Source organism: Spodoptera frugiperda, chromosome 3 (genome assembly GCF_023101765.2).
Source record: "Spodoptera frugiperda isolate SF20-4 chromosome 3, AGI-APGP_CSIRO_Sfru_2.0, whole genome shotgun sequence".
Taxonomy (NCBI): Eukaryota; Metazoa; Arthropoda; class Insecta; order Lepidoptera; family Noctuidae; genus Spodoptera; species Spodoptera frugiperda.
The window spans coordinates 9,685,036-9,703,917 of NC_064214.1; the positions used below are offsets into that span (position 1 = coordinate 9,685,036).

General features: G+C 40.6%; 1 protein-coding gene across 1 annotated transcript; it reads left to right on the forward strand.

Moving 5' to 3' along the window:
• The first annotated feature begins 12,657 nt into the window (after positions 1-12,657).
• LOC126912968 (uncharacterized) lies at positions 12,658-16,789 on the forward strand. Its single transcript, XM_050707592.1, has 2 exons — positions 12,658-14,197; positions 16,779-16,789. Exons 1-2 carry the CDS (start codon positions 12,658-12,660, stop codon positions 16,787-16,789), a joined length of 1,551 nt encoding a protein of 516 aa, XP_050563549.1.
• Positions 16,790-18,882: the final 2,093 nt, after the last annotated feature.

The window sequence follows — 18,882 nt, forward strand, 5'->3', positions numbered from 1 at the left end:
AACCTAAAACTCAGTACCAACACACAACACTAAACCAAACCATAAACATATACTTTTACACATTTTACACGGAGTAAAAGTAAAACATTATTTCACGTTTTACACAGTAATTCGTACTTTTACCGGTTTGTTGGTAAATGTGCTTACAACCTTTGATCATGGTGTTATAAATTAACTACGCTACACTGGTTCACTCGTAATGAGAGGTGAACTTGGGCTTGTGTTTAAATTATGTGTTTTTGTACATGTATATTAAAAAGGTGGTGTACTAGAGTCTTGGTAGGGCTTTTTTTTTTTAGGGGGGAAAATCATCCAATGACTTCTCCCGCCTTGGGCAAGGCGAAAGGGAGTGTCAGACTCTTACTGACTAAAAACCACCCCGTTCCTTCTCCTGCTTTTCGACCCGAAGCCCCGGTAAACCCGCTAGGTAGTCCGCAGCTCCGGATCAGGCATCAGCCCTACTGGGCCCCATCTGTGGTGGTCTGATGGCTCTTTGAGGCGCGCGCGGAACGCGACGCGCCGCACGCACGGGTCTGGATCTGGTCGGGCGGCGAGCTACCCTTGCTCGCCGTCCGCAGGCCCGCACTTACGGTGGCCGGAGATCGTCTCGCGATCCCCTACGCCCGGAGTGTCTCTCGCGACGGCTGGGGCGTGAAGAGGTTTGTTCTCTCACGCGCCCCGCCTCCTCCTTAGCTAGCATGACTGCTTCGCAGAAGGAGGAGACGGCATCCCAGTCCCTCTCGCTCCGCAATGGCCTGAACCAGTGCCGGGCGCGAGAGGTCGCCGTCGCCGACCACATCCCTGAGGACTTGGCGGTGCTCAGCCCACGCAGGGCACACCGCCACCGTATGTTCTACCGTGTCCTCCGGGCGGTCCTCACAGTGATGACACCCGGGCGTTTCCTCCCGCCCAATAAGGAACAGGAACCTACCGAAACTCCCATGTCCGGTAAGCACCTGCGTCAGGCGGTAGGTGAGGACGCCGTGGCGCCTCTCTAGCCACTCCTCAAAGAGGGGACTTACCGCTGCAATGAGAGCGAGCCCAGCCCTCGGTTGCGACAGTCGTTGCTGCCATTCCGCCATGAGATCGCGCCGGAGCTCGTCCCGCCACGCACTGATCTGGCGCGGCAGTGGAGTTTCGCCCCGGCGACACGCGTCGGCGCGCAAACTGAAGACGCGCGCGAGCACCTTCGCCTCCAAATCCCACGGCGGTAATCCGGCAAGGAGGTTCGCCGCCTCTCCGGAGATCGTGCGATATCCTCGGATCACCCGGATGGCCATGACCCTCTGAGAAGTGAGCAGCGCCCGAGCTGGTCGCCGCATCAGGTTCGGCGCCCACACAGGGGCGCCGTAGAGGGCCATGGACCGCACGATCCCCGCGTACAACCTCCGGCAGGAGGCATTTGGACCCCCGAGGTTTGGCAGGAGCCGCTTAAGCGCAGCCCCCGTCCGTTCCAACTTAGGAGCCAAACGTCGAAAGTGTTCCACGAAGTTCCATCGACTGTCGAGGACGAGTCCTAGATACTTCATCGTAGTCTCGACGCCGATGGAAACCCCTCCCGCCGTTATTTGGGACCCACCCGGAGGTGGCGCGTTCCCGCGGCCATGAAAGCACATGGCCTCGGACTTGTGGAGCGCCACCTCGAGTCCCAATTGCCGGATCCTATCAACAACTGTCGCAACCGCTCTCGCCATTAAGTTGGCCGCCGCCTGGTGCGACCTCCCGTGCGCTAACACTAGCGTATCGTCGGCGTAACAAATTACGCTGACGCCGTTCGGGAGGTCGGTGCGCAGCACCCAGTCGTAACCGATATCCCACAGGAGCGGTCCCAAAACCGAACCCTGTGGCACACCGCGCGACATCTCTCGCCGTTTCCATTCGCCCTGGTGACCGGGGTATATGACATACCTGTCTGTCAGGTAAGCCTCGATTATACGACGGAGGTAGGTAGGCACCCGGTGATACCGGAGTGCCTCCAGTATGCAGCTCCAGGGTAGGGAGTTGAAGGCGTTAGCGATGTCCAGAGACACCGCCACAACGACCTTACCCCTAGACACTGCAGTCCCCGTCGTGAGGTCCCTTACGCGCATAATGGCGTCCACCGTGGAGCGCCCTCTGTGTGTGTGTTTTTGTAAAATTTGTGATTGGTCATAAGGTGTTCTGAAAGCTAGCTTGATAGTTCACGTATGTGCAGCGCAGATGCATTTCTTTTGGAGTCATTGCTGCACGCTGCGTTTTTTTTAAGGGGGGTAATTCATCCAATTTTCCTGCCTTGTGCGAGGCGAGAGTAAGTGTCAGACTCTTACTGACTAAAAACCACCCCGTTCCTACTTCTGCCGTTCGAACCGAGCCTAATCTTAGTATGAGTTTGTTTTATGTTTAAATTAATCGAAACGAGAGCGCATTCCGCGCTCTGATTGGCCGGCTCGAATACACCAATCAATAAGGGTACTAATCTTTGTCAAATACGTAGTCCCTTAGGACACCCACAGCAAGAGAAGGAATAGTAACAAAATGAATTCCTCAGCCAAGCTAATTTTTAGTTATAAGACTTGACAATATTAGTTCCGTAATAAAAATTGATCATGCTATCAATAGACCTATACCTATCTTAAAAAAAGAAGCGTAATGTTATAAACCAAATTATTAAAGGAATACTTTATAATAATTTCTGAGAAACCCGAGTGCTTTCGTCGGCTAAACAAAAGGAACTAAACGTAAGTTAATGGAAGAAGTAAAACTTGATAATTACTTGGAAAACGTGTTCGTGGAATTTCAACTCTAAAGTATTTGTAACAAGGGTTATTGTTGGAAGATAGTGAGCCAGTGTTGTTTTTTAAACTAATTAGTACTGTGTAGAATCTGTGCTATAGGATTTTAGGTTACCTGGAATTCTTGATCTGTTCGTCTATCAAAGTCTTTCGTCAAATCGAAGGATCTCTAAAATAAGATCAAGTATTTATTATTTATTTATTAAAGAGAAACAGAAAGTAAATTCCTAGATAATGTACAGTATTGTTAACTAAGTTTAACGGCTGACGAGTTCCACATAACGCTAATAAATTATAAGCCACAATATAGCTTGAAACTAATCGAGTTGGCTCGTCGAACAGTCACGTGTCAGTACTTAATTAAAATAAAGGACACCTAGAGGTGTTACAAGTGCGTTGCCTACCTTTTGGGGGTTAAGAATTTAAGGGTTGTTCGTACAGTTTATAACTGCATAGTTAAATTGTAAGATGTTTAGTCATTACAACAATGGGCTATCACGAATTGTTCATGGTAATGACATTTCACCCACATCATCAGTGACCCGTTTTCAAATTCAAAAACTATTATCAAGAACGACAATAAAGGAACCTCTAGACAAGAGCATGACAAACTTATTTACCTCTTTCAAAGAATTTCCCTCTAAGAATCGTAATTCTTCGCATACCATCGTTAATTTAAAACTAAACGCTGCGAGCGCGAAACAATAGATGGTAGCATAAATAAATTTAAAGGAAAAAACCAACCAAGTGTGAGTCGGACTCGCGCTAGAGAGATTCCGTCCTATTCATTCATTTATTCATTAAAACAATAAATGGTATTATCGAGTTTGTTGTGTGGAAATCGCCTTACATATTTATTTTATTTTGTTTTTTAGTATTTGTTGTTATAGAGGTAATGAAAATACATCATCCTTTTTATTAATTTGTATTATATTCATATTAAAAAGAAAACTTTATTTAACATAAAGTATTTCATCCTGTTTTCTTTTGCCTGAGAGAGACTGTCGCCTCAGGACATCCTAGACATCAAGGAAACCTAGAAGCGGGGTAACTTTAGCTGGACCCCGCACTAGGGGTCCAGGGACATATAAAAATGTAAAATGAAGTTTTTGTTATAAACTGTATTTTTAATTTATTTATTGAAACAGGTAACCGTCACAACCTCCCAAAACTGCTGCAACTCCTATAAGCCAGGATCTACAGTAGATACAACCATGAAAACATTGGAACACTGAAGTCCGGCGCACCCCAGTGACATTGAATAACTGACTTGGTTACCCCACAACAAAATAAATCAGAAGAAATAATCAGAGGAGAAGAAAAGACAAAGAAACAACTGTCTAGCCGTTCTTTAGATACAGTCTGCATAGACGCACAGATAAACGGACAGTGTTCTTAGTAATAGGCTTCCCGTTTGTACACTTTAGGTACGGATTCCTAAAAAGGGGGATTCGGGAGGGGTTCAAGAAATTTATACTCTACAAAACTTTGGCAGAAAATTCGGGCACAAAACGTGTATACTGAGAGTCTATCTACTCTCTTCGATTGGTAATTCATGAGGATTATACAGCTCGTAATTCAGTAGCTCCTATTTTGTTTGTTGATTAGTTTAAAAAGTCTGTTTAGAAAAAACCCGAATGAATTATTCATTTATTGTTGCGACTAGGTAGTATTGGGTACCTTAATCTCCTGATTGAATGTTGAATTAAAATGTTTGAATTAAAGGATCTACATGTCCATATAATTTATTCGTGATAGGGAAAGTTTTTTCGTCAGCTACCTGAGTTCTTTGGGATTTCATTACGTTTAGGAAAATACTGATTTTGCTCGCTAACATTTTGCTTTTGTGAATGTTTTTGTATGTACTCGTACGGCTGATTGAGATTTTCTGTCTCTATTATTTATTTAAAGGATGTTACGTACGAGTCGGTTGACTTTTTTTTCATTATTGAAGTTTATTTTTCTGATCTAGTTGCTGCCTGTGCGGTTCATTTGAGTTACAGTATTATTTTTTCAAAAGTATTTTAAACATGATATTTTTCTTATACTGTCATCTTTATTCATGAATAAATGATACAGAAAGATTAATGGCTAGTCTTGTAAGATATTTTTTCGAATTCCAATTCATTCTCGTATCAGTCTTTAAACATCCACTACTGGTCATAGGGCTACACCAATGGTTTCCAGATCGGCCGTTTAAAAGCGACCTCTCTGACATAAATCTCGCATTATTTCAATTACCGGCTGCCACTCAACGTGTAGCGGGTTCAATTCCCACAGGAATCAACTTTTTGTGTTACGCAAATAATTGTTTCTGGATTTGGGTGTCATGTGTATGCGAAATTGTACAAACATATTGTAACCATATCTACAATACATGAGACAATACTAATGTAAGAAAAAAAGCAATTAATGGTTTCTCAAACCACGAAACCAAGCCTAAATCTTTCAACCATTACCCCATTATGATTAACGGTCATGATCGAAACTGTTACTATAGCAATAACTCCTCCACCACTTAATGCGCTGCCTACCCTCCTATACCAAGGGTCGTGAAGTCCTTATTAATAACTAAACACAATGAGATGTAACCGGAACATAACGCGCTAAGGGTGCTTACACACGATAGTAGCCCTCATAAAATTCACTGAGACAATGTTACAATACATCGTTTGCAGGAAGCCGAAATTTTAGAGGTCCTCATGTTATAGAGGTAAATTGTACAAGGTTTCGTTAATAGGAATTGTTACATATAAAGATATTCTTATGGTATAAGCCGGTAAACGAGCAGACGGATCACCTGATGGAAGTAATCGCCGCCGCCTGAAACAGCAGAGGCGTTACAAGTGCGTTACCGGCTTTTTGGGGGTTAGGAATTTAAGGGTTGTTGGGGTATTGGGGATTGGGAAGACTAGGAAGGGGGTAATTGGGCCTCCGGTAATCTAATTTATACTACGAAACACAACGGAAGCGCTGTTTCACGTCAGTTTTCTGTGAGATCGTGGTATCAGTCCGGTCGAACCGGCCCATTCGTGCCGAAGCATGGCTCTCCCACACCTAAACCACTTATATACCTACAGAACCTCATCCCCTAAAAGTCTCGCAGCCCTCTTTTCTCACAACACAGAGTAATAAGTATTTATGGGCCACACACAATAACCCATTAGTTGCCCATGTTAGCACGGCCCATAGCCCCTAATGGCCTTACGTACTTACTAATTACGACTAGGTATACTGCCAGCCCTTTATTCTAATCGAAGGATTTATGTTGAGGATTAAAGTTGGAAAAAAAATAAAAATGAAGGAGAAAATACAAAGGAAATGTCTTTTATTCCTCATAAGGGATAGGTTATATTAACGCTTAAAATTTATTTTCTTCTATACTAAAAAAACGAATATCAAATCAAATAATTATTGAGTACATGATTATAGGCAATTTTCAAAACATTTCAACTATAAGTCTCTAGCAAATCACTTCCTAACCTAATTTAATATTAAACCTCTCAAATTATTTCGATATATACTATAAATACTCCTCAAATTAATCTTTAATTTTACCAATAAACGACAAACGAGCCCTCGGGGCCTTTTCCCTGAATAGATATAATATTAAAAAAGAGTTCTACCTAAAAAATAATGAGGTCGTGGATAGCAAAAATATTTTTCTTTTGAAACCTTTTTTGTAACAAACCTCCTCTTTCCCTTGACACACTGGCCACGAAAAAGGGGAAGAAAAACTTCAAATTCAAAAATAGAACACATCAAAAAACGCGGGCAACAATCGCTCACTTTTTGTTTCTTTCAACGAAACAAAGGGGGTTTGTCCTGCGGGCGATACGTGTCTTCAAGTTTCACACGACCAAATTAAAATGGCCTCCCTATCCCCATATTTCTTACTCTACTAAGTTTCTTCTGAAAATGGTTGGGTAGCAGACACTGTTTTCATATGAAACAGTACGTCATGCATGTCCACAGCTGTCAACGTGACGCCTTTTGATCATCTTGAGTGTTTTAAGATCTCCGTTTAAATATTCTAGTAAATTTGAGTGAGACACTTCAGTACTAAAGCTTAACTATCTAAGTTAACACAGTTTATGTAATGCCTACTAAAATCCTATCTACATATTAAAGGATGAATTACAGGAATTCTATTTTAACCTAACCTAAGCGAATAGGAATGATGACGGCGTATGAAAATTAAGAATCCATTTAGTCCGTCTGTTAGGTAATGAAATAATATTAGACACGTATTTTTATTTTGTCGTATAAGATAACAATACTTACATAAAACGAATCGAAGTTTAGAAGTGGAAGCTAGCTACGTCACTTTTCAGTATAGAACGTACACAAAAGTGACGTCACGCGGATTTTCTTATCAATATATCGTCATAAGTACTTGTTTTAAAATAGGTAGACATTAAAATAAAAGTTAGTCATCTACCCTATTATTTTTAAGAAATCGTTTAGGTATTTTCAGAGGTCTACAATATCTACACCTACATATTTTTTGTAGATTAATATTAATAGACACATATTATAAACATTCAAAGCTCACAACTATCCAATTCAACCCGGTACAAACTTCCACTACAAACAAAACAAACGATAAAAGTATCAAGTGGAAACGACTCAAACATTTCACCAAACTATTTTTCACTGAGCCACAAGTTCTCAAACTTGTTTCCGACAAGTCATTCCCACTTCGGAACCGTCAATACCTGACGTAATTAGTTACGAAGTGTCAAACAAAACATTTTTGAGGCTCTTAATGAGCGGAAAAGTTTGAGAAACTGTGAGGTAAGGTCTAGAGAATTTGCTTCGGTGGTCTAGAAGTTTAAGTGCTGAGGAAGTTGTGTTGGGATATTTTGGAATTATATTTTAACTGAAGAATTGGTCATTACCTTATTACACGGAAGTTGATGGGAGGAGTCTTAGCTAATGAAATATAATAATAAATAATAAATTTGAATAATAATTTCTTTGTTCGATAGTACCGAGTATGATTATAGGCCATAAAACATCAAGCTATGATCAGTAAGAGCCGACCAGAGCGAGTGAAATCGCCCCGAAGTCACTAGTAATTTTATTTTATTTGAGAAACTTGCAGAACTATATATACGATAATTACATACAAATTAAATAATATATATTCCTTTGTCACATAAGACACATAATGAAACTTACTTCTAAATATATCTAAAAATAAAAGTATAATCTTAGACCATCAATTCAGCGCACTGCTGCCAATCCCCAAACGAAAAACAACCAAGACACTATGTACTTAAAGTAACATATAGTAAAAACTAGTGAGACGGTAGTATGCTTCAAAACTTATACCATCTGTAGTTGGCGATGGTTGGACCATTTCTAACGTTTGATTTATAAACGCAGCGAGACGTGTGGGGCTATGAAATCGGTGATTGAATGATAAGGTACCGTATTTTGGATCCAGGAAGGTTCTTTTTTTATTGCCACAGGATTTCAAAACAGACACATCGCCTCTAGGCCCAAAACAACAATTTCTGGACTATAGGAAAAAGTCTCCTTATAGGAATCGAACTAGTAATACGTTGGTTGCATGAGTCTTTGACTGCCAATAGAAAACTGATGAAGGCAAATCCTCCGCTAACGTCGGTCACCGGTGACCACCACGGCGTTCAATGTTGACAAAACACAATATTTTTATAATTTATGTCAAAACCAAGTAAAATTGATAACTTACGTATACTTAAAATATCATAGTGAGTTGTTACTTTTTACGAAATCCAAAAAATACTTATCCAACCTACTAGTATTTAGACCACCACAGATGGGCCCAATAGGGTTGATGCCTGATCCGGAGCTGCGGACTACCTAGCGAACTACCTAAGTAAGCTCGAAAAGTACGAATAGGAACAGTCAGTAAGAGTCTGACACTCCCTTTCGCCTCGCCTAAGATGAGATATGTCATTAGACGATTTTCTCCCTCAACAAAACATACTCGTAATAAGTAAGTTTCATTCACAAAAACTAATTACCTCGATTCAAAATTAATATCATTTAATTAACAAACTTAGACCTGTGCTAATGACTGAGTGATTCTGTAAAACAAACGATCTTAATTGCAATCAATTTCGAAGATAATTGCCATTGCTTGCTGGGGCCAATTAAATAATGGGATTTAAAGACTCCTGTCTTGACTTTATTAATTAACTTTCAAGAATAGCTATCGCTTTGTCTAATTAAGTACACATTACATTATTTTGGAAATAAATCCAGGCTCAGAAATCAATCACAAGATACGCCAGAAATTCTATTTTCAGACTACTAAATTTAATTAACTAATTTTTAATATTCAATATTTTGATATTGACTATCACTTATGTAAGAATTTCAATTTACATAAGTTAGTCTACGAGAAAAGCTCGATTAGTTTCAAATCAGAGTTTGGCTCATAACTTTTTAGAGTGATTCACGAGCTGTCTATTTTAATTAATTCAACTCAAACTCCAATCATTTATTGCATTCATGTGTAGTTACTCAATTTCATAGCAGATTAGTTTCAACTTGAAACCCGGTTATATAGGGTTACAAAAACAACACTTATTATTTAATCAATCTACACAGCTAAAACTAACCCACAAATTCCAAAACAATTTAAAACATCTATCTATTAATTTAGCAGGTAATATTCACCCTAAAATTCCGTCGTTCCGTGGTTCTAGTGGCTTCTCATATATTAACACTTCAAGTAATACTGGGGGCTATTTCACTATATGTGCGGCTATTTGCCACAGTTATGTTTGCACAGTTTGCATCCGCTTTTATTCGTCCCCTTTCCGTCACCAAATGGCTTTTCCGTGATATATTATATGTTTCGTTTTCGAATAGGTTTTTGAAAGATATTTCTTTGAAAGTTTACTGAAACACAAAATTTAGGAATTTTCAAATGACTGAATGGAAGTACTAAGATACTTTTATCCTACAGGAATGCGGGGAAAGCCATTGGCAAAATAGCTATTAAATAGTACCGTATGTATTTTATTATTTTCTACACGAAATAAATAATTGTAATTAATGAATTTAATGTAAATTTTTATGTGTTAGTTCAGCTTGCAAAAAATAAACAGCAATTTAATAGCCATGATAAAATAGGCTAGTCTTTTTATTCCAAACAACTTAGTACTCAAATCCAGGCAATACAACTTGGTATTTAAATGGAATTACTTATTTTTATTTTCTTGACTTGAACTATTTGGTAGGTAATGAGATTCAGACGTGTCTTGGTCATCGTAAAGTTCACGATTTCCGTCGTCAATGAAATTTCTATGACAGTCGTTTTACTAAGACTTTGTATTGACACGACAGAGACATTGCAATCATAATACTTTGCTAAGAACGACGGCCTATAAAACTATAGCATTAGGAAAAGTAATAATTAGTTAAATAAACAACACCAAACTGGTATTATCGTCAAGCAACAGCCACTTTTTAAGAAAGCAAATTCATTTAGTCACTTCTCCCATCTTGGGTGAGGCAAGAGTGTGAGACATCTCTAATTCATTTTATCTGGACTTTAAAAGAGACTATGACCTCTGAGTTTGTTTCGGCATTTCTTCTCAGAGTAGTCGGATAGGAAATGCCGGCCTCATCTAGCTATTTGAAATATTGACGTGTAAAAGTGTTATTTTATAATCTACTAGCTACTTCCGCGCGGTTTCACCCGCTCTGCTTGGCTTCTTTCGGTCATAGCGTGATGTTTTATAGCCTATAGCCTTCCTCGATAAATGCATTACCCAACATAAAAAGAATTATTCAAATCGGACCAGTAGTTCCGGAGATTAGCGCGTTCAAACAAACAAACAAACAAACTCTTCAGCTTTATAATATTAGTATAGATTTACAGAAATAAATATCATTTATCATTTATAGACTCTTACTGATTTAAAACCATCCCGTTCATACTCCTGCTCTTTGAGCCGGAACCCCGCCAATCCATTAATTCACCATTCTTCCACGACAACGTAAGCAATAGGCTCTAAAAAATTAAAAACATACATCGTGAGTTTACTGCTGAACTGGAAGCCTCCTCTACTACCCTCTATAAAGGATTTACCATAATCTATTCTTTTGGCAGTCCAGTTGAAGATCACAAGATTCAAGGTTCATTTCAAGATTTATGTTCATCAGAAAGCGCTGATGCCCAATGTCAACCAAATGTCTAGTAGCATAATCGGCTCTTAAGACCACTATGGGAAAAGCGGAGGTAATGACAGACTAGTAGAACTTTACCATGCGTCCATGTGCAAAGAAAAATGAAACTAAACACTCACTATTTATGTTTCAATGTTAACTAAAGTAGATACAGGGGAGGGTAACGAAATCTCCTTAATGTAAGGTACTTGGGAAACTTTTAATACGCGCTTTAATAGAACACGCGCCAACTTTTACACAGAGTTAGCTTTGGTACATACGGAGGAGAAGATTGGACATCTTTTATTGTGTAGTCTAGTAGGAAACTGTGCATTACTCTGGGGAAAGTGGTGTGAGGAACATTTTTCTTTAATTGACGTAGTTAATGATAGCTTTTTTTAAGTGGGGAAAATCATCCAATGACTTCTCCCGTCCTGTGCGAAGTGAGAGGGAGTCAGACTCTTACTGACTAAAAACCACCTCGTTCCTACTCCTGCTGTTTAGTCCGCAACTCCGAAGTTAACCCGTTGTCTGTCGGAACGCAGATCTACGCGAGACACAATGTGTTTTCTATTGTGTCTTATATACCGACAAACAAGTGGTTAATAATAGCTAAAGACGTATGTTCCACACAGTCTAAATTTCTATGAGCTTGACAGATACATAAGATCCTAAGAATAGTAGTAGTACGTACACGAAGTAAGGGACACCACTGTTGTTTTGTCTCCTTCACTAAATAATCATACTACCACATAATCGAGAAAAACAAAGAAAAGTTTTCACCTACAAGTTCCCAATAATTCCGTTGTTCACACGGCACGACAATGTGTATTATCAGTTAGAAAAGTGCCCCAAACTCACGTGCTCACTCATTTGGAAATTAAAAACACGACTTTCGAAGTTCTAAAGAGGAAAGTTAACTGCCTACGACTGTACCTACACCTTTAAAGGGTTTCTGGTGTGCCCCTGAAAAGTTATAAACCTGTTCCATAGACACAGAAAGGATTTTTGGAGTTTTGGCTTTAGGAAACGTGGTTTGACTGAGTTCTGGGAAATTGTGGGAACCACGTGTAGTAGTGATATAATATGTATTTCATGATCCACCAAATATCATTTTACCAAATGCCGATGATGAGTGATTCGAATTCGAAGCGACAAGTAATTCGTTGAAGTATTTTTGAGACAGAAAAGTAAACTAATAGACCCAATTTTGCAAAAGCACCAAGTGATACATTATAAGATACCACTAACAAACTGAAAAAAAAAAAACATCGTGAGGAGACCTGAGTTTATAATTTCTAATTATGTTTAAAAATCGCCAACCTGCATTGAACAAGCTTGGTGATTAATGTTCAAACCTTCTCCATGCGAGAAGAGGCTTTTGTCAGCAGTGGTCACTTATAGGTAGTTGATACAGCTTATATAAGCGATATGGTTATAAACATAAAAAAAAAAACTTGCAACACTAAAAAACGTCAACATACAAATTTTACACTGTTTTTATAATATTTTATTAAAGCCGATTTGTACAGCAATATTCACATTAAATCATCAACAAAATCATCAAGAAATCTATTACAATAAGAAACCTTCTACAATAAAAATCTATTATATAAAATTTAAGAAGAAATAAAAATGTACACCATGACACTGACAGGAGAAGCCAAAAATCGTTTTGATAATTATATTATATTATACTAGTGAAAAGTGAAAAATGTTGACACGAGCAAGATTACGGAACGCACACCCACCATCCCCGGACTCGTCGCTCAGCTCCGCCTCGCCGTCACCGGAACCCAACCACGAAGAACTTCCGGTGACAGTAGTTGCGTCGAGCTCGAGCGACGAATATTTCTCCCCACCGACGTCGCCACCACCTGCACGTCGGCCGAGGAGAGGCCGGCCACCGACGGGCTTGGGAGCCAGGGGTCAACAGACCCCGGGACGGGTCCCCGCTGCCGGTGGTTGTGCGCGGCGCATGAAATGGTCTCAAACAATAAATGAGAACGTCATGCGCGCGTACTACGGTGCTACGGAGGGAGGAACTAACCTCACTGCGTACCGTGAAAGGATGCTGTCGATGTTTCAGGTACTCGAACCATCCGTCAACGTCTCGGATCAGGTGCGGGTCATCCAACGCAATCGTAGATTGGACGAGGCTGCACTTGATCGGCTACGCTCAGAAGCACTGCGCAACCGTGTCGTCCCCGCCCCACCACAAGAGGTGGCACAAACACCTATAGCGTCACAAAATGTGACACCGACCACTCCTGCCGCTGGAGTGGAGGACGACAGGGTTGAACAAGTAAGTACTCAGTGCAATGAACGACTGAGGAGTGCTTTGGAGGATGCGATTCGTGAGTATAGATTTGCTCCTTTAAAACCAAAACTGCCACGTTTGCCCATGTGTGGAAAAAATAGAGCGCTGGTAAGCGCTCTGGATTCGCTACTTAAAACATATTTTGAAAGTAGCGAAAACCTCTATGATACACACTCGATCCTGTACTGTGGGGCGGTAGCAGCTTGTCGAGTGGCTAACGTCAGATTCTCGAATCTTGACGCAGCAGTCCGACCAAAACCAGCAGTACCAGCCTGGCAGAGCAGGATTGAGCGTCGTATCAGTGAGGCCAGGGTGCTTATCGGCAAACTATCCTGCTTCAGGGAGGGCAATACTCGTCCTAGAGTGATGCGCTTTGTAAGACGTGCATTTGTAGGGACTGAAACCAGTCCTCATGAATACATGTCGCGTGTTACAGAGCGCATCGACTTCCTGAAGCAGAAAGTCTACGCATGGGCAAATCGTATCAGGCGGTACAAAAAACGAGTTGAGCGATATACTCAGAATCGCATGTTCCAAAGAGATCAGAGGTGGGTATATAGAAATTGGGAACGATCCAACCAAGATGTGACTGATGGGCGGCGACCGGATGATGAAGCCACTAACACATTTTGGCGCAACATCTGGTCGGTGCCTGTTAGCCACACAGAGGATGACTGGATCTGTGATGTTGAGCGAAGGTGTGAAACTGTGCCAGAGATGGAGGAGGTGATAATCACCTCCTCTGATGTGAGCAGTGCAGCCTGTTCGGTCCCAAATTGGAAATCACCGGGGCCAGACGGGCTGCACAACTTCTGGCTCAAATGGTTCACCAGTTCACACTCTCGCTTAGCATCGCAATTCCAGGCAGCTTTAGAAGCTGGATCGTTGCCCCAATTTCTAACAACAGGCGTTACCCATCTGCTCCATAAATCAGGTAGTTCCACTGAACCCAAAAATTATAGACCAATTACATGTTTACCAACGGTCTATAAACTTCTTACGTCTATTTTGAGAACAAAAATAACAAAACATATTGAAAAACATTCCATTATGTCTGTATCTCAAAATGGATGTAGGAAGGGGTCTCGTGGAACTAAGGAGCTACTCCTCATTGATATGGTTGTAAGCCAACAGGTTCGTCGGTCTCGAAAGAATTTATCTACATGCTGGATAGATTATAAAAAGGCATATGACTCTGTGCCACATACATGGCTCATGAGGGTGATGGAGTTGTATAAGATAGATGCAACTCTACGCGCCTTCTTGCAGTCATGTATGAGGCAATGGAGTACTGTGCTTTGCTATCCAGGATGTAGACAAATCCAAGGGAGTGAAGAACCTGTAAGGATAGTGCGAGGAATATTCCAGGGTGACAGTCTGAGCCCACTATGGTTCTGCTTGGCCTTGAATCCTCTCAGTACTTTATTAGAGGCGTCAGGGCTAGGCTATCCTTTACAGAGAAGGGGTCTAGTCATATCCCACTTGCTTTACATGGATGACCTCAAGTTGTTTGCTCCAAATAACAAACAACTGATGGAACTACTGAAAATAACTGAAAAATTTAGTAGTTCCATCAGAATGGAATTTGGAGTAGATAAATGTGCTGTCATGCATGTGAAGCGAGGAGGGATTGTGGAATCTGAGGGTCTAGAACTCTCTGATTTCACAAAACTAAGAGCGCTCTCCGCAAATGATACTTACAAGTACCTGGGTATGTCAGAGGGATTAGGCATTAATGGACCGGACATGAAACAATCGTTACGGGAACGCTTCTTTGGCCGCCTGAATAAAGTGCTGAAAAGTTCATTATCAGGCGGAAACAAGGTGCGAGCCTATAACGGTTGGGTCATGCCGGTTCTAATGTATTCTTTTGGTATACTCAAGTGGACTCAGACTGAACTTGACACTCTGGATAGGCGAGTCCGAACACTGCTGACTGCAAATCGTATGCATCACCCTCGTTCATCGATCATGAGGTTGTACATCCCGCGGAAGTGTGGGGGTCGAGGCTTGTTAAATGCTAAGACCCTTCATAACCGTGAGGTGTGCAACCTCAGGGAATATTTCCTGAAAGTAAACGAGGGTATGCATCGAGAAGTAGCGGCAGTGGACAATGGATTCACTCCACTGTCTTTAGCAAAAGAGAACTGGCGCAAACCTGTGGTACTAAGCGTCAATGACCGCAAGGAGGTATGGCATAGCAAGGAGCTCCATGGACGCTTCTTCCGGGCCCTTCATGGACCCAGTGTAGATTTTCTGGCGTCCGTATCTTGGCTACGATTCAGTAATCTCTTTGGAGAAACTGAAGGATTTGTCTGTGCAATTATGGACGAAGTTATCCTTACGAATAACTACCGGAAATATATTATTAAGGATGGGACCGTTGACATATGTCGGGCATGTCATAGTCCTGGTGAATCCATAAGACATATAATTTCTGGTTGTGGTCGTTTGGCTAATGGTGAATATTTGCATAGACATAATCAGGTGGCCAAGATTATCCACCAGCAACTTGCTTTGCACTACCAACTTGTTGAGTTTGAGGTTCCATACTACAAGTATGCGCCCGATCCAGTTCTCGAAAACGGCCATATCACGTTGTACTGGGATCGATCTATCATCACTGACAGGACTATTGTAGCCAACAAACCTGATATAGTGGTGATAGACCGACAAGCGCGCCGCACGATGATAATCGATATCACCATCCCTCATGACGAGAACCTCGTGAAAGCTGAAAAAGATAAACAAATAAAATATCTTGACTTGGCTCACGAGGTTGTCGACATGTGGAATGTGGATTCGGCTATCGTTGTGCCGATAGTCGTGTCGGCCAACGGTTTAATACCCAACAGCCTCGACAACCACCTTAGAAGGCTGGGGTTGGGCGGATGGATCAAGGGCCTGATGCAGAAGGCAGTACTCCTCGAAACGGAACGTATTGTGAGGAGGTTTCTGTCTTTGGAGCCCTAACCACCGGTAGCTTGGACCATGCTCCCACTACTGGTCGGCTCCTATTTTTATATTTTTAAATGTTATTTTGGTCTTTATTTTTATAAGTAATGTTTAAAAATATAATTTTAGAGTGTTTTAAATAAATATATGGATGTAAAACAAATCAAATAAACTTATTACTCAACTAAACGATAATGTAACAGATTCACAAAAATAAATCTTATTTACTACACATTACAGTTTCGAGTTACATAATTTAAGGAGTTGTACTTATTCGTCGCACGTACATAAGCCGCCGTTCGTGGTCGCGTTTGTTCCTACTTCGGCTATTTTTATTCACACAGAAATAGCCTCGATAGCCGAAACTACAATTTTATTGTGTGTAGCCCTGAATAAGACATGTGGGCTAATTTCTGTAAATGTTGAGTGTTATTTTTGGTAGTAGATATGTCTGATATTGACTTCTAATACAAACGTGATTGTCATTTTTATTTGGTAGTTTCTTACGCCTAAACTGACAAACTAATTCAGAGTCTTTTTTTTACTTTCCTCCTGCACAGATTCACTGTAAATGAAGCATAAAATCGCAAAGCGCCGTAAGTCGCAAGTGCGACTGCCGGGCAAGGGGACTCGGGTTTTACTCCCGGGTCGGGGAAAGTACTGCTAGACATTTTTCAGCTTTTTGAAAAATTTTCAGTTGTAGCTCGAAGTTTGGAATTGTGCCCAGTATATGACAATAGGCTCAACCCCTAGTACATGGGACATATAACGCAAATTAGGAACAGTAGGTTTACCTCTGCCTACCCCTTCGAGGGTAAAAAGGCGTGAAGTTACGTAAAATATTATGAATCCACTTCAAATATTGATTAGATTACAGTGCATAGACAGAGGTCACAGATAGCATCCCAGAATACGTCCGCCTCAACTAATTCCCTTATTTGAATTCTCTCAAAAATACACCTAAACGCCCAACCATAACTTACATTCATTATCTCCATAGATCTCCTCTCATTCAAATAACACCTGCGATCTAAATAAAGAGGCGAATAACACAAAAAGTACAGCAGCTGACGCGTCAAAAATCGAAGCGTCCCAAATAAATTGCTACCTATTTAGGACCCTACCTATAACATTGGGCGTCATTCATCAACCTGTTCCCAGCAAATCTCTAGACATGTCCTCTCCCTGATCCGGTTGGACCGGTTTTCGGACGTCCGGACACCCGGGTGCTCCGGTTTTTCTCCAAATTACGGACCGGTTCAAATCCATGTTGAAATGTGGGTGCTATGTCCTAATAAGCCGGGTGCTTTTTGTCTGATGTTAGTGTGATTTTAAAGAATTAAATGGTGTTTTTGGTGATAAAATGGGAGCTAGGTTTCTGCTCGGAGTTATTGCTAAATTCAAGAGCCTTAAGCTCGTCTCTTTAGCTGTGAAGGAAAATGTTCTAGAGGATCTTTTTCTAGCTGTTAGTAAAGGTTATTGAACTGAGCTAACGTACAATCAGATGAAAGTCTTTGCTGCAATCGCTTTCACAATTGATTAATGTTCTCAACAGGAATAAAAGTTGATCAATGTTGGTATTAGAAGTGACGTTGAACACTGAACATGTCTGGTCCTGCATCTGATGTATTAGATTAACCAGATTTCTTGAACTATCTTCTTAAAAGTATTTCCTTACTTTTTTATGGTATAAGCCAGTAAATAAGCCAACGGATCACCTGATAGTAAGCAATCGCGGCCGCCCATGGACACCCGAATCACCAGAGGCGTCACAAATGCATTACCGGCCTTTATTGTAATAAGTTTAATTTCAAAATCCCAAGCTCAACAGCCCCTAGCAATCAAGAGTCCAGTCTAAAAATATTACTTACTTTAACAAGTCAGAATTAACATCAACTTGCTCTTACCCTAAATTAATATAATTTCGTGTTTACCCTGTAATTTGTTACCCCATAAACAAGGTACGTGACGAGAAAACTTGATTATTTATTTACTTACCTGATAAACTTAGCGATTCATAAAGTACCGTATTTATAGAAAGGAATTCCTAAGAATTTTTTGGGTAAAGAACTTAATTTTACATGTTATTTTCGTGATTTTGGGTGAATATCTGAGGAGAGATATTAAAAGAAAATGTGGGAAGGTTCTAGCTTGTAAATCACGTTTGCTTTTATTGGTACAGAAACGTCGATCGTTCCATGGAATATGACTAACAAAAGATACTCTTACTTTGTGACCAGTTTAGATTATTATAGGTACAGGTACCTAATAAAAGACAAAGACACATTATGTAATCACCACTAACAAACTAAAATATCAATAATCCCATGTCGAGTAACATATTGTTGATAGGTAGGTTTTATTTTTCCCAACCATGGGGGCTCCGGGGTTGCTCTACTAAGAGGGCCTGGTGATTTTAGTGCGGTAAAAATCCCACACTCTCTAGTTTTTTCCCCAAAAAGCTAGGTGCCTTCTGAAGGTTTCCCCCTGTCAACAAAAAAAAGGTTTTATTTCCGAAATTACCAGTCTCACCAAAATAGATATTTTAAGACCATTCGCAAAAAAACAGACGGATAAACATTAATCTATGCTTTCAGTATCGTTTTTTACCCTTTCATATTCCAATATTACCCTTTTATATTCCAATTTTACCCTTTTATATTC

Excerpts from the sequence above, each read along its gene's own strand:
- LOC126912968 (XM_050707592.1), top strand. The coding sequence starts at position 12,658 with ATGTTGACACGAGCAAGATTACGGAACGCACACCCACCATCCCCGGAC.